Source organism: Aethalodelphis obliquidens, unplaced genomic scaffold, assembly GCF_003676395.1.
Source record: "Aethalodelphis obliquidens isolate GAN/ISIS:26980383/991018 unplaced genomic scaffold, ASM367639v1 scaffold83, whole genome shotgun sequence".
Taxonomy (NCBI): Eukaryota; Metazoa; Chordata; class Mammalia; order Artiodactyla; family Delphinidae; genus Aethalodelphis; species Aethalodelphis obliquidens.
In genome coordinates this window covers 2,852,927-2,868,446 of record NW_020838027.1, presented here as the reverse complement: position 1 = coordinate 2,868,446, position 15,520 = coordinate 2,852,927, and the positions used below count along the sequence as shown (strand labels likewise).

The following is a 15,520-nucleotide window of genomic DNA, read 5'->3' as shown; positions in this document are numbered from 1 at the left end:
TATGCTGAGGGCCATCAGGCTCTCAGCGAGGCTATTTTTAGCGACCCCGTGTCTGTCACTGAGACATATCTTCCTGCGTGGAAATGTCCCTCCCCCCGCTGGCCCCTGCTGACCGCACCTCTCCCTGCCCCCGCTACCTGAGACCCTGCCTGGAGGGACATCACCTGCGTCTTGTGCAGCTGTGGTCTCTTAATTAAGAGGGCGCTGTTGGGTTATGCTCGGTTCTGGCATCGTACTTCTTTATTGACTCACGTACTGTTTGGCCGCAAAGTGTCTCTAGGGAAAAGGCGCGCGCGCCGGCCGAGGGCGTGGGTGAGGCACAGGCAGAGCGCAGCCCCTGAAGCAGCTCCAGGCAACAGAGCTGGCCGGTCCTCCGTGACCCCCTTCCCTCCCGGGAGCCTGTCCGTGATGAAGTCGGGGGCTTGGGGAAGGCGGAGCGAGCGAGCCCCTAGGATTCCCAGTCATCCTCGTCCTCCTCTCCCTGGGCTGGCTGCACGGGAGGCAGGGGCGGGATGGAGTCCGACATTCGGGCAAAGGCCCCTCCTGGCCCCTCGCTGGCCCCCGGCCCGGGTCCTTTCCCGGAGATACCTGGGAGGGCAAAGGTGGAAGGTGAGGGGGGCTGGTTTGGGGCACCAGTCCACCTGGGCTCTAGAGACTTGAAACAGTGAGAAAAAAGGATGTGGACGACCTCAGCCAGGGAGGCAGCCGGCGTCCTGCTTCCTACCTTTGCGCCTCATGGCCAGCTTGTTGAAGAGATCCGACATCAGGTCTCCACCTTGGCTGGTGGCTCTCACTGCAACAGGAAAGCCATGGGGAGAAGATGAAGGGGCCAGGGGTGGACCAGATCCAGCCTGCCTAACACCCTGAGGGCTCCATCAGTGTCCTCTGTGCTCTCAACGCACCAGGCCCCTCTGCGGCCACGAGGCTGCCACGGCTCACGCCCGGCCCCTCCGCGGCCATGTGTCACCACAGCTCATGGAGCTCTGGTCAGTGGTCATAAGAACACAGGTAACCTCTGAGTAACAACAGTCACAGCTACCCTGTGAGACAAGGGCACAGACGAGCAGCCTCGCTGGACAGATGAGGAATCTGGCCCAGAGAAATTAGGCAATTTGCTTGGGGTCACAGTGCAAAGCTCAGAAGCAGAGCTGGGACTCAAAACTCAGGACTGGACTCCCAGGGCATTGCTGCTTTAGGCCCAGGTGTGGTATTTATGTCAGCCATGGGGATTCACAGCTGACCTAATCCAGAGTCTCAGAGGCCTAGAGAAGCAGGACTTAGCCAGGTCTCCGTCCCTAAAAACATCCCAGGTCCCTGCCCATTTCCTGGACAACTGGCAGAGTCTAAGAAGGCTCTTGCAGTTTGAGTGGCCGAGGCTCTGTCCCCTGCGGGCGTAGAGAGGACAGCTCCACTGCAGGCTCCAGGAGCAGGAAGGAGCCCTCGCGCGCGGGTCTGGCCGCACCTTGCTTCTGCTCCTTCTGCTTCTTCTTCTCCAGCTTGCGCTCCTTGACGCTGCGCAGCTTGGCCTTGCCGATGCCCCCGGCCTGGCGGATGGACTCCAGCAGAGTGGCCCGGCCACCGGAGGGGTCAACCACTTCCTTGGGCGCTCCCTGGACTGGGGTGGGAAGGGTGCAAGAAAGAGAGGCTGCTCAGGCAGGGCCTGGCCGTGCGGCCCAGAGGCGGCCCTGGGCAGTGTCTGAGGAAGGGCTCTTCCTCGGCGAGGAGACTCGGGGCCTGGACGCTGCCTGCGTCTGCCCAGGCTCGGCCGGTCCCTCTCCAGCCCCACCTGCTCTAGGTGCCACGCTGCACAGGTGGACCCTGGGAATCACCAGTGTGTCGAGTGTCTGAACTTAACACAGGAGCCAACGGGATTTCTGTGCCACTTCTGGGTGCTGGAGATGGACTGGGAGATACAGGAGTAAAACCGAAACCCTACAACTTAAGGGCCACGTGGATACTTTGTTGCTGTAATTTTCCATGTCTATTAGTTGCCCCCTTTTCACGGCTCCCCTTGTCCAGGCTCCAGAGACATGGTTTGAAACTGCTGTTATGAACCCAGTAGAACAAGATTTTGTAATTAGAACTACTCTGAAAATCTAGCATTTATGACCACTTAACTAAGCTACAGAAAATCCTTCAGGGATCCAGAAATGAGGGGCACCCTCAGAGAAAGCACCCCTCCCTGCCCCGCGTGCCCTATGCCGCTGCTACCTGAAGGAGATGCGCCACCGCTGTCATCCTCCCTGGCTGGCTGTCCCAGCGGGGCCACGGTCTGGGCTGGGGGCAGAGGTGGGAGAGCACTGACCAGCAGGGCCGGAGCTGGTGGCGGCGGCGGTGGCGGCGGGGGTACTGCCAGCACCCCATCTTCTAGGTGGGAAAAGTGTGAGAAGGTGCCTGCGCAAGAAAGTGGCCAAGCAGGGGTGCTCCCACCCAAGTCCGTTCCCAACTCTCGGCTCACCAGGCTTGAAAGGCTCAGCCACCTCCGTGTGGAAGGCAGGCAGCTCTGGAATGGTGCCAGGGGCCGACGGGGCAATGCCGGGGCCTAGATCTGCACTGTACATGAGGTCGTCAGCCACGCCCGGCAGGTCGGGCAGGTAGGACGGCACATCGATCTCAGGCACTTGGCCCAGGTCGGGCACGTAGAAGTAGTTCTCTGGGACCTGTGGGACCGGGGGATGTGGCGGGCCTCTGGCAGCCAGCGGCCTCGCCCATCCCCGCCACAGCCGGCCGGGGTGAGGGGCTCAGCAGACCCCTGGCCAAGACCACACGGCAGGACCACGTCCCCTTCCCCACCCAAGCATCATCCCTCCCCACCTGCTGCTCCAGCTGTTCTCTCTTGCTGATGGACAATGGGGCATCGAACAGCTTCTCCTCCGTCTCCGCGCCCAGCATCACATGGGTCTTTGTTACGGCACCAGCCAGGGGGTCCAGGAAGACATACTTTTTGTACCTACAGAGGAGGGGTGGAGGTCAGGAGCTCAGGCGATCTGACATCTGTTCTAGGCCCGTGGTCTGGACCACCTTTCCTACCTCATCGGGGCCACCATTAGTTTGTACCACGGCCTCCCAGGCCTTACCAGGCAAAACCAACTGGTCAGGAGCCTCCTGGCTCCCGCGTTGCAGACTTCTGCGGCACCCAAGTCTGGTGCCCCTGGCCCCCAACTAAGCCAGGCCAACCCCCCCCCCCGGCCCCCCCTTACAGGTTCTCCGTGGTGTTGAAGAGCAGCAAGGAGCTGACAGAGCTGATGTTGCTGGGGAGACCCCCCAGCCCCTCCTCGGCTTCATCTTCAGGCTCTGGCTTGGTGCTCACACACACGGGGAAGTATTTCAGCTTCTCCTGCAGTGGGGTGACGGGAAATGACCGAGGGATGGTGGGTTTCAGCACCAGGCCAGAGTGACCTCCCCCACTGCAGTCAGAGTCCTCAGGGGACAGAATCCTGGGGTGGGCCTCAGTTCCTCCCCAGTGCCCAGGTCACCCCCGTCAGACCTGCAGGGCCTGTTCGTCCAGGGGACGGTGCTTGCTCTGGACCCTGTGGCGGGCATGTCTCTGCAGGCCAGGGTCCTGGGCCCCCGTGAAGATGGAGCTGTACTCCTGCAGGCGCTCTGGGGCAGGGTACTTGGCACTGGAGAACACCTGTGTACATGGGGAGTCTGAGCACTTCCTCAGGGGGCCTGAGAAGCTCCAGACAGCCTGGGCAGGAAGAAAGCTTGCCGTGTGGCTGAAGCAGGGAGCTGGCAGCCTCAGAGGCATGGGGAGAGGGGAGGGAAGGGGATTTCTGGGACTGCTGACCAGCCAGAGGGACAGGGCCACACACGCTACCTTGATGGCTTTCTTGCTGCCCTTGATCTTCTCAATCTTGGCCTGGGCCAAGGAGACCCTCTCCCCAATGGCCTGCAGCTGGCTCCGGCTGAGCTCTACTCGCTGGGAGATCCTGCCACCGGAAAAAAAAGTCACAGGGGCTGAAGGCTGCTCCCCAAGCCCCTGCAGCCTCCTGTACCCCTTCTGCTTTTAACGGCAAACCTGCAAAGCCAGGGGCTCGGGTAAGGGCTCTTGCCTAAATTTTTGTTTGTGTTTGCGTGTGTTTGTTTTGGCAGTGCTCCAAAACAAGGCATGCGGGATCTTAGTTCCCCGACCAGGGATCGAACCCGCATCCCCTGCAGTGGGAGCGTGGAGTCCTAACCACTGGACCGCCACGGAGGTCCTCGGGTAAGGGCTCTTAAAACACAGCAATACCTGCTGTCAGGCCCGATCTTAGAACTGCCCAGGTGACCTCTACCAGGACCATCCAACCTGAAGTGTCTAGGAACAGACTGTATTAAGTTCCTTGGAGCTCTGGGTAGGGATGGGCAATCACCTTGGCCCCAAGTTGGCACCTGTACGTGCCACCTGAAGGGACGTGGTTCCTGCCTGCCGGGGTTCTCAGCCTCAGGCCCAGGTGAGCAGAGGCAGAATCGTCATGACTTACGTGGAGGAAACCAGAGCTCAGCAGGGCTGTGTGACAGGCAAGAGGGCCTGAATTCAAGTCCTGGAGCTGTCCACAAGGAACTGCCTGGCACATAAGAGGCAGCTTTTGGTAAATCCAAGTCCCCACCGTGGTTCTCATGGTTGTGGTCGGGCTGCCTAGGGGCTGCCACTGCCCCCTCCCCGGATTACGGCGCCCTGCTACACTCCCTGAACATGCCACACACCGCCTTGTCACGTGGCCTCTGCCGTCTCCTCGGATACCCACACGGCTGGTCCCTCACTTCACTGAGCCCCTCGCTGAGGCCTCCCCGACCATGGAACCTAAAGCTGCACCTGTCACTTTCCAACCCCCAGCCAGTTCTTCCATTACACAGAGCCACCTGTCACCACACATCTCCTGTGCACTCCTAGGCTAAGGGCTTTGTTCCCCGCTGTGTTCCCAGAGCCTGGAACAGCGCCTGGCACCTGCAGGGGTCCCTCTGCAGTTACTGAATGGCTAACACCACGTGCCCCAAAGGTAAACGCACACGAGCCTCGCTTGCGTTACTCAACAACACGAGGTACCTCTCACTGCACGGGGACTCCGGCTCCCCTGCCAGGGCGGCCTGCGCCTGAGCGCTCCCCTACCTCCAGGGACACCTGCCCGCGGCCACCGTGTTCCACATCCACAGCGGTGGTCACATCTCCACGTTCACCGGGCAGGAGTGAGCACACAGCGAGGCACGAGAGACGAGGCAGAGTTGCAAGCTCAGCTCCCGGGGAACGGCCAGAGGACACAGTGAGTGGATGGCCGAGGAGTGCCGCGGTCCCCGGGGTCAGAGACCACGCGGCCAGGGAACTCTAGGATTCCTTTAACGGGTTGAAGTGAACAGTCAAGACTCTGGCCCAACCTTCTTAAACCACCCTCACCAACTTTAGAATGTTTTAGCCCCCAGAGAACACACCTGATCGGCCAGCTTCACAACCCAGGGGTCTCCACCCCTGATGAAATCTCCTTGGTTACTCCTGGCCCCTCGTGTGCAAGGGCTCGGGGATGCAGGGGCTGGCCTACGAGCAGGGACCCAAACCAGCTTAGTTTTCCTTGACAGGCTGGTCTGAGTGGGGCAGCAAGGCAGACAGAACAAGAGGCACGGTTTCCTTCCGGGAGAGACGCAGAACCAGCACCCTGTCCGAGCCCCAGCTTTCCGGCAGGGAGACCGGTCTCCCTGCTTGCACACAGGTCAGTTCCTGCGGCTCCAGGCTCAGCCCTACGCTGCCCGGGGCTGAAGCAACCTCACAGTTATGTAACCGCTCCACTCAAAGGTGCCACGGAGGGTGGGAGTGACGTCGGAACTGGAGCCAGACACAGCCGGCTCTGTCTGGGTCTTCCATCTGATTTCTCCAAGTTACAAACATCAAGCTTAACAATGGATCCTGGCAAATTTCCGGAATGGGTTATTAAATAGAGGGTCGTAAGCAATTTGAAATGGAAGAGGCAGGTCCCCGGGGCCAGCACTGTTCTAAATTCATAGCATTTCTTTTCTGACAAGGTTATTAGACTGGCGTATCAGGGGAAAACCTTAACACACAGTGCAGCTTGAGTCAGCAAGGATTCTGACGGCTTCTCACAAAATCCCATGGACAAGATGGAGCTATGCGGGCCGGAGGAAAGCACATTTAGGAAAAATCAGAGCCAGAGAACAACAGCGCCCCAAAGGCACGGCTGAAGAATGGACTGATCTCAGCCTTGCACGAAGGTCTCTGGCAGGGCGCCGCACACTCATGCGACACTTGATTAGTAAGCTGGGGGCATCAAATGGGGAGGCCCCAAAACGGTCTGCACGATGGAATCCAGACTCACAGGATCTTGAAAGGCCAGGAGGCCAGAAAAGATGAAACTGATAAGGAATGAATGCGAAGCTCAGCATTCAGGTTTAAAAGGTCAAGGGTACAAACACAGAGGATGGAGGTCTAGCAGGAGGTTTCGGTTCCCTATGAGCTAAAAGCACGTTAAGCAGCTTGGAAAGGAAGTGAGATCTCAGAGCACACAGCTCCTGAGATCTTTCCCACCTTCTTTCAAAAAATAGGGAACGTCCACTCTCGAGGCACTACAGAGAAAACAGAGCTCATCTACGCCAGGCGCCCACCTCGTCCACAGCCGTGTCCCCTTCAAACTGGTTCCACATGTTAAGAGGACTCTGAAGTCCCTTCTAGACCACAGGGTCTGTCTGATTCACAGCTGCATCTCTAGCACCTGGGACAACGCCTGACATGTAACATACTGGCTGAATGCAAAATGACAAGCTAACGAACAACCAGAGGAGGGTGATGAGGAGGGTGATGAGGCGGGTGATGGTGGGAAGCTCACATCACACAAGATAACTGAAGGATGTTCTGGCTGAAGATGAGATGACTTCGAGAATATGAAAATCCCCTTCAGATATCAGAAAGATCACAAGTGCTGTCAGGCGGAAAAGCGATTAGACTTTCTGTCACCCCAGAGAGTGAGCTGCATTACAGCCGGTGGGAGGAGTTACATGGAAACAGACCTCTCAGTTCTGCATAAGGAGAACTTTCCTGTAAACAGCTGCATGGCTTTGCAAAGCAATCAGATTCCAGCTGGATGCCCACCTGTCAGCGATGCTCCAGGGAAGATTCCTGTGTGGGACAGGGGGAATGGAAGATGGGATTTCCAGGGTTCTTTTCTTATCCAAGAGCCTAGGATGGCTAAGTAACGCCTTGCTTGTTGACAAAGTCCCCAGGCAGCCCAATCTCAGGCCAAGGGTGAGAAGGAGGTTTCAATTTGTGTGTCATCTCTACCGACTGGCAGCGACAACAGCCTGGAAGGCAGTGTTAGGATGGCCTGCTGGGCCACATGGGGCCTGGGACCAAGAGCCAGGACTGATTAGCAACACCCACCAGGAGTGAGCGGGGCTGGTGGCAAGAGGGCGACTTGTTTGCCGCTCCTTATCTAGAGCCCCTGGCTTGGTGGCTGGCTTCAGGCAGGTCAGCTTCCAGGCTCATCACTGGAGCCACGTCCCTATAGCATGTCACCAGGACACCAGCAGGGAAGGAACTGGCTCAGTCAGTCTGCTGAGAGCCTGGGACAGAGATGCATCAGATAACACATATCTGCTCTCAAGGAGATAAACAACTACAATGTCCCAAAGACCTGGGGACAGCAGCAGTGTGGCCTTCAGCCAGTCACTTAACTGATCTATGTCTCACCTTCTTCAGCTGAAAAACAGGAATTGTAACTTCTACATCGTGGAATTGCTGTAAAGGTCAAAGTGAGAGACTGGATGTCTCATGAGCTGTACAAGCCGACATGTCCCAAGAACTTGGTCAACATTTACCTTTACCACCCACAGACTAGGAGGGGTGAGGGGCTCCAGGCAGTGCTGAGCAGACATGGAGAAAAAAGTTCCAGATGAGGAAAAGCACTCTGCAAGGGAGCACCACAGAGAGTGGAGCACAGAGGGCTCTTCTGGCTGGGGCCTGGGGTGTGAAGTGGTCAAGGTCAATGACACACCTAGGGGGCCAGGACAGTGCCTGGGCTCCGTGTCCCCACCACCTCCAAAGCTGACCCCCATGGCCATATGGGAGGGTTTCCTAGGAAGCCGCAGGCCCGTGGCCCCTGCAGGGCTGCCACACCCTCCAATCATCACACCAGTCAGCTGCTGTGACAGGGCCACTCCCCTGGCCCTAACTGCTGCTGCTTCTCCCCTTGCCAGCCCTACCCCGCGCACCCCCCAGCCGGTCCCCTGAACAGCTCTTGCTTTCCCCTTTATCTTCTCCACTCACTGGGGTAATTAAGAATGATCTGCTAATTACGCAGGCAGCTGATTGAGGCCTCCTAACCTTGGAAGGCACCAGGTGCGGATCAGCAGGGAGAAGAGGGGGCGGGGGGGAGCGGGGAGATGGGAGGAAGGGCCCAAGGAGAGGAAGCAGGAAGTGAGGAGGAAGAGTGGGGAGGTGAAAAGGGAGGAAGGGGGGAAGAGGGGAGAAAGGAGGAGGAAAGGAAGAGGAGAGGAAGGGAAGGAGCCTTGCAAAGGCCAAGTGGCCGGGCTGGGGCCGCCAGGGAGGGCAAGCCCACACACAGTCCTAGTCTGCCCTGCCCCCACTGCTGCCCCTCTGCCCTCATGGAAGTCATGTGCAGCAGGGGACATCTCTGGGCGGGTACCCTGTGGATGGCTTCTCCCAGGTGATGATGGGCAGGTGAGGGCAGGTCTGCTAGGCAGGAGGACAAGCCAGGGAGGGGCTGCAAGGAGCGGGAGGAAGGAGCCGGCTGGGGACACCGACCTTCCACACGCTCACCTGCCTGGGGGCCCAGGCTCCGGGTGGGGCTGAGGGGCTGGGCCTGCGCCTGAGCTGGGGGGAGAGGCGGGGAGCAGAGACATAAAGCATTTCTTCTCCACCCGCCGCCTCTCCTTTGCGAGAGGAGCACGTTCAAGGGGAGAGGTTCCAAGCTGGGGTCACATCTCTCAGCAAAAGCAAAGGAGAGGAGCACGTTCAAGGGGAGAGGTTCCAAGCTGGGGTCACATCTCTCAGCAAAAGCCCGCGAGAACAGAGGAGCCCCTGCTGCAGAATGGGGGGCGGGGCTTGGCACTCCCCACTCCCTGTCGTCCCCGACCCCTCCCTCCCCTTCATCCTGTTCCCAATCTGTCATCTGGTCCTGTTGTTATTCCATTTGCAGTGTCTCCTATCCGCCTCCCTACCTGCAGCCCCCCCCACCCCCGGCACCCCGACCGCAGCCTCTCCCTGCCCACAGCGCAGCTCCCCTGGGACGGCTGCCTGATGAACCTTCCCCAAACGCTTCTGTCCCATCACTCCTGGCTCAAGAACCTATCCGGGCTCCCAAAACCCTGGGCTCAAGCTCAAAGCCCCATCCAGCTGGGCGAAGCCCCACGGCCCTGACTCACATGTCCCAGCTCTCCCCTCAGCCACATCCTCTTGCCCGCTCCTTCCACCAGGGACCATCCCCAGCGTCGTAGGGACGTAAAGCAGCGGGAGGAGGGCTCCCAAGGGCACAGACACACGGAGGGCTGACTTTCAGCCCCGTCCTGAGCGAAGGAGTGGACCTTTGAGACAGGCGGCACTCAGGTACTCAGGGCCCCGCGGCCTGGGGCGCACCGCCGTCCAGTCAGGCCTCAAGGCTTTGGCACTCATTTCCGGGCCCCAGCGGAGGGCCCTCAGGCGGCGTTCCCCACCCGGCCTCGCCAGAACCCGTCCGCGTGGCCCCATTCGCACCCCTCCTTCAGGAGGCCTTCCCTGACCTGGGGGAGCAGGCGCTGGTTTTCCGCTCTAGCATCTGCTCCCTCCTCGTTCTGTAACAGCCTGCTTCCTATGGGGGCGCCATCACTCCCACAGGCTTGGTCCTGCACTTTGGGTGGGGCTAAACCCAGGGCCTGGGGGTAAGGCATGTGACCGAGGTCTGAGCCAGCTGCTGTGTCACCCTCCCCGCCAGCCCGGCCCCAGCCACTGGCTCTGGGATGGCCATGAGAACCAGGCCAGGCCAGTGGGAGGGCGGGACTTCCGAAGGAACTGCTGCAGAGGAAGACATTCTTTCCTGCTGGACCTGAGCCTGAGTATGAACCCTGGGCCCACTGGTTACCTTGCAAGAGCGAGGCCTGTCTGGGAATGGGGCCAACCCAGAAGTAGCGAGCAGGGATGGGATGCGAGCAAAACCAGGCCCTGATGACAGCATTTAGCCCTGCAGCTCCAAAGCCTGCTCTACGCACGGGTTACTTCTGCTTATTGGTTTGGGGAGTCTGACTGATAAATGTGCTGCCAGTTCTTGTCTCTCTCTCCTCTAGGCCCCTAGGAGCTCACACAGTTCATGCTACGCGGCTCAGAATCAGCTCAGATGGCTGTTTTCCCATCCTAGACGACGACGTCCCTGAGGACGGGAACCCCATGCCACACACCATTAGTATCCCTCTGACCTGAATGCTGGGCACGTGGTGGGGGGTCAATGGGGGGACCTGGAACCCAGCGGTGAGGGAAGCATGGATGCAGGTGCCAGGCTCCTGGGAGCATCCTACCATCCCTAGGCCATGCCGAGCCTATGTTCAACCAACTCGCCACTCCCTCCCCATGAGATGGCCTTCCTGCCCTCTGCTCACCCCATCCAGGGGCAGAGGAACGTGAAAATGTCCACTGGTGCCAAACACCAGGAAGGGAAAGGAAAGTATGCTGAAAATCCAATGCTCCCCTTGCAGAAAGGCAAGCGCGCAGTCACAGTCTTGGTGAGGAAACACAAGTATTTCTGAGGGATCGTTTCTAGCATCCGTTTCAATCATGAGGTATGGGGTGGCCATCATCTGGGACCAATGGCTCTTAAAGGCCTGTGTCCTCTGGCTTACGTGTTCCTTGGGCATATTTAGCACAAAAATTAGCACAGAAGGGGCACCTAACACTTCCTATAACTACTGATAGCAGGTTAACGGAGGGCCAGAATAGGCAGCAAATGAGCAGAGATGATGTCACCAGATAAGAGGAAGGAACATGTCCTGAATGCTTACTATATGCCGGCACTTCAAGTCCTTCCTCCTCAACTCATTTCATCTTAACAATCCTCCGAGGAAGGTACCATTATTACTGCCACGTTATAGACGGGAACACTGAGACTTAGCGAGGTTAAGTAACTTGCCCGAGGTTACAGAGCAAGCAAATGGGGAGGCCAGACTGGAGCCCAGGAAGTCTGCTCCAGAGTCAACCCCCTTAACTACTTCGGGGCACCGCCCTCGGGTACATTTACATCCGGGATAGGCGTGAGGCAGGCAGGTGCATTAGTGGGCAGCCCAGAGGCAAAAGAGTCAGGTGGATCTAATGTTTGGACTGTGTCCAGCTACAATGACTCCATTGTCTGCCCCCATTGGGGAAGGCTTCTGGGAAGAGGTGGAATTCCAGTTGGTGGGGGAGGAGACTGCATGCTGCAGCGTCGCGGTTCCTGGTCTGGGGTACAAGCAGGGGACGGTGTAGGAGACCTGACCAGCAGAGGGACCTGAGTCAGGCAGTCAAATACTCCAGCCTTCAGGGGGCACGGTGTGGGCACCCAGGAAGGAGAAGCTCTATGCCCCTCTCAGCTTGCTCATGGCCAGAGAAAGATAGGACCCGTACAGGACAAAGGGTTGAATGAGTGAATACACTCAGGTCAGTGGTGGCACACAGTTAACGTGATGCAAATATTAGTTGTTACAAAAATATTAAAAATAGGTTTTGCCACAATTTTAATTAACTAACATGCAATTAATCAATTAGAGTCTGTCTCTACTGCTGGAGTATATCCTCTGGCTGGGCAGAGATGCTGCCTTAGTCGTTGCTGTAACTGAAGAGAGCAGCACAGAGCCCTGCACACAAGAAGTGCTGGGCGAATATTTGCTGACTGCGGGAATAAGCGAAGGAACAGGGCCCCCCGTGGGGGGAAGAGCGTGAGCTGGGAGAGCTGTACCACCACTGGGTGGATGCACAAGGAACCCAGGGGCTAAGAGGGACAGGAGGTAGTGAGCTCTTATGATAAAATTCGAAGCTGGGCACCCAGCTTGGCCCCTTGGGCACAAGAAAGCCAGCTGGGTCCCCCTCAGGACCAAGAATCACCAAAAGGGGTGCTCTGAGAGGGTGCATTCTGGGATTGGAGAGATGACTGCCCAGGGCGGGGAGCAGCCCCCAATCAGGTGAGGGTGGCAGCAGCACCCACCTGCTGAAGATGTCTCCGGAGACCTTCTGTAGGTGCTGCAGGGCATCCGCCACCTGCTGGATGGCCTCCTCTCGCCGCAGGTCTGGCTGTATGAGGGGCACCGCGTAGGTCTGATCGGCCAACGGACTCTGGGTCCCCGTGGGGGTCATGGTGCCTGGGGGTGGGAACTGAGCATCAGGACTACCCGCACACCCACCTGCCACGGGGCGAGGTGACGGGTGCACAGCCCCCCGCCCAGCAGTCTGCACAGGGTGGCGCGGGGGGACACAGCACTGGGTGGGAGGCTGGGCGCCCACAGGAGCTGGTGTTCTGCTGAAGCTTGTTGGGTGAACGAGGGAGGGAAGTTGCTAAGGGCCAGAGACTGACATGAAGCATTCAGAGGAGGTGCAACGCTGACTGGCTGCCGGGAGGCACTTGGAACCCAGCTAGGCACCCCTTCCCCACCTCATCTCACTTCAACCTCCAAAGCCTGGATGAACAAGAAAGAAACCCTGGCTGCAGAGTGAAAAAGAGGGAAGGGTTTGGGGGGGAAGTTGCCTGTGTCAACTCCCAAACGGAACCCAGGTCTGGGAAGCACAGACAACGTGGACTCGAGTGTCCTGCTCCCGAGACAGGACAGGCAGTGGCTGCAGACTCCAGGGCTAAGGATGTCCGGGCTCTGCTCTCCCAGGCCAGAGCTAAGGGGGGCCAGGAGGAAGGCGGGGCACATGAGGGCAGGGGACAGGGGGGCAGTCAGCCTATTTATACTGGGTTTAATTAACTCTGCTCCCTGCTGCCACCAAAGCAGCAATCACACTGCAGACGGCACTGATTTGATTGGCGAGAGGTACCAGGCAGAATATCAAGGCACCAAGCCCCTATAAACAGGCCTAGTCGCAGCCCCTCGGCAGAAGAGTGAGGAAGACACTAAGCAGGCCTGGCACTGTGCCCCAGACCTGCTCTTCTAGGCACCACGCTGGGGTCCCTGGTTGCAACAGAGGTGTGGGTGGGGCTGGGTAAGTGTGGCATGGAGGGTTTAGGAGGCTTCATTTGAGTTTCAAGTGCTGTGTGACCTGGGGTAAATTGTTTGCCTTCTCTGAATCTGTTTCTTTCCATTTCTCATCCTACAGACTGAGAATGGCACTGCCCTTCTCAATGGGCAGTGGTTATTCTCAATGTTTCACGCCGATCTCCTCAGCAAGCTGGAGCTTATCCTCTGTTGGCCTCCCCTGCCCTTCCTTCCACCCAACTTGTTCTCGCCTACCCTTCCTAGGCCAGCACTTCTCCTGGTCCGAGATGACCATTCTGCTCTCCAAGTTTTTCTCCAGCAGTGAGCTCCTCAGCTTCCTAGACCTGAACCTGCAGAGAATCCTCATCAGGGCCCAGGAGTAACTCACCTCCCCGCTTCTCTCCCCGCCCATCAAATGACCAAAGCGGAGCCAGCTGATCCCAAACCACCTGAGGAACCTGACCCTCTGGGAACTCGCTGCCTTTCAAAAACCCCACCCCCATCCCTCTTTGCATTTACACTGATGCAAATCTGCCTGGAGTCCTAACTTAGCTCTGTACCTCAGTTTTCCCATCTGTAAGACAGAGAGGGAGTAAAAGGCAGAAAGAAGGTACTTTCTGGGCTCATCTTGTGACGTATTCCTCATGGTCAGTCACCACACCCTGCGTGTGTGTCCATGCACGACGGGGTAGAACAGGCACAAAGCTCCTAAGCGAGGAAGGAGCAGGTCTGTTCAGGGATTAAGAAACGCTACAGCTTCGTTTAGCACTTTACTCATTCTGTCTGCTGACAGGTGCTCATCGACTATCAGGTGCTGGCCATGATCACAACAAAGATGAAGAGGACGCTATACTAGCTGTGAAGACAGCCTGGAAAGCAATTAAACAGCAGGTGATAAGTGCTCTAATCCAGCCATGAATCCAGTGCTAGGGGACACTGAGGAAGGAGTGAGTGACAAACCCCTTCTGGGGTCAGGGGAGTCAGGAATAGCTCTTAGCAGAAGCTGTACCTCCCTGCCAGACCCAGGGAGACAGGGCAGGGCGAGCACCCCAGGCAGAAGGGACAATTGAACAAAGGTGTGTAGGGGAAGGGCAAGTGGTTTGGGCAATGAGGATGAAACCATCCGTGGCTAAGTAGCAAAAAAAAAAAGAGGCCAGACTGAAAAACACTGAATACCACGGCAAGGAGTGTGGCCTCGAGCCTGCAGGCCCGGAATGAAAACCTCAGACCTGTCGTCCAATACAGGAGCCACTAGCTACATGCGCTATTGAGCACTTGAAATGCAGTCTACGTGTAAACTATACACCAAATTTCAAACTTCCTAGTAAAAAAGGAATGTAAAGTATCTCATTAAAATTTTAAATATTGATTACATGTTGAAATGACCGTATTTTAAATACAGCGGGCTAAATAAAACACATCACTAAGTTAATTTCGCCGTTTCCTTTTAAAGTCACGTATGTGGCTCGCATAATATTTCTATGGGACGGCGCTACCTTAGAGAATCTGATAAAAACTGTGGATTCCCCCAGAAAAGTGAACATAGAGCAAACCCGCTCTCACAATGCTGCTGATAAATTTCGAAGTGCTCGGGATCCCTCCCGCGACCCACGCCCGACACCCAGCTCGGAGGCAGGCAACGGGGACCCAAGCAGGGTTAAAGCGGTGTGGGGTCATCCAGGGGCCGGGAGCGGTGGCCGCAAACGGAGGGTCTGAGCATCCACTGCAGCTCGTTCCGAGAGCCGGGCCCTCCCCGCGAACCGACAGGGGCGGGGGGCGCCGACCCTCCTACTGAGGCCCAGGCCGGCCCCGCGGGTCCGCCAGCCAGCCAGCCGGCGGCCGAGGCGGAAGTCACCGGGCCCGGGCCTCCCGCCTCGGCTCCCGGCCCGGCGGCGTCCCCCGGAGCCGCTCCCGCCTCCTTCCGTCCCCTCCGCGACCGGCCCCACCCCCGCCCCGCGCGTCCCGGCCAGGCCCGCGCCCTCACCTGCGTTACGCCCGCCGCTTCCGCTCCGCCGGCCGGGCCCCGCCGCCGCCCGCTCCGCCTCCCCGCCGTTCCCGGCCCCGAGCTCTGGCCCCGCCTCCAGCCGCCAGTTCCGCTCGCTCGGCGCCGCGGCTCAGGGGCCCTAGCCGCCCGCGCCTCGATCCCTCAGGCCTCAGCTCGCCCCCAGCCCCTCAGCGGCTCCTCGCCCCGCCACCTGGCACGACCCCGCCGCCCTCTGCCCCTTCTCCCCGCGCAGCCCCGCCCCTCCCCGCGCAGCCCCGCCCCTCCCCGCGCAGCCCCTCCCCTCCCTCCGCGCCCCCTCCACCCACAGGCTCGGGGGCGTACTTGACTGACTGCCCCTTCTCTTTCAGCCCGGATTTTCTGGGATTGGGATCTGCGGGCCGAGCT

At 58.6% G+C, this 15,520-nt stretch overlaps 1 protein-coding gene across 5 annotated transcripts; it reads right to left on the bottom strand.

The window, feature by feature from the left end:
* Window positions 1-212: 212 nt before the first annotated feature.
* On the bottom strand, window positions 213-15,295 carry WASHC1 (WASH complex subunit 1). 5 transcript variants are annotated; one of them, XM_027093315.1, is made up of 11 exons: window positions 15,116-15,295; window positions 12,144-12,297; window positions 3,821-3,932; window positions 3,488-3,634; window positions 3,201-3,337; window positions 2,815-2,950; window positions 2,459-2,660; window positions 2,212-2,367; window positions 1,463-1,615; window positions 725-793; window positions 213-588 (listed from the first exon to the last, which is right to left on the bottom strand). In XM_027093315.1, the coding sequence occupies exons 2-11, from the start codon at window positions 12,290-12,292 to the stop codon at window positions 449-451; spliced, it is 1,401 nt and encodes a 466-aa protein (XP_026949116.1). In that variant the 5' UTR covers window positions 12,293-12,297; window positions 15,116-15,295; the 3' UTR covers window positions 213-448. The 5 variants fall into 5 exon arrangements, with proteins under 5 accessions (XP_026949116.1, XP_026949115.1, XP_026949114.1 ...); XM_027093314.1 differs by lacking the exon at window positions 15,116-15,295 and adding an exon at window positions 13,387-14,248 and having other exon boundaries at window positions 2,212-2,364; XM_027093313.1 differs by lacking the exon at window positions 15,116-15,295 and adding an exon at window positions 13,387-14,245.
* Window positions 15,296-15,520: the final 225 nt, after the last annotated feature.

What these genes read in the sequence shown, in the direction of transcription:
- WASHC1 (XM_027093313.1), bottom strand. Translation starts at nt 13,543, where the DNA reads ATGGGCGGGGAGAGAAGCGGGGAGGTGAGTTACTCCTGGGCCCTGATG. An exon ending in TCCGGAGACATCTTCAGCAG is followed by an intron (nt 3,933 to 12,143) that starts GTGGGTGCTGCT and finishes TTCCGGTGGCAG; the next exon opens with GATCTCCCAGCGAGTAGAGC. An exon ending in TTCAACACCACGGAGAACCT is followed by an intron (nt 2,951 to 3,200) that starts GTAAGGGGGGGC and finishes CCTCCTCTGTAG; the next exon opens with GTACAAAAAGTATGTCTTCC.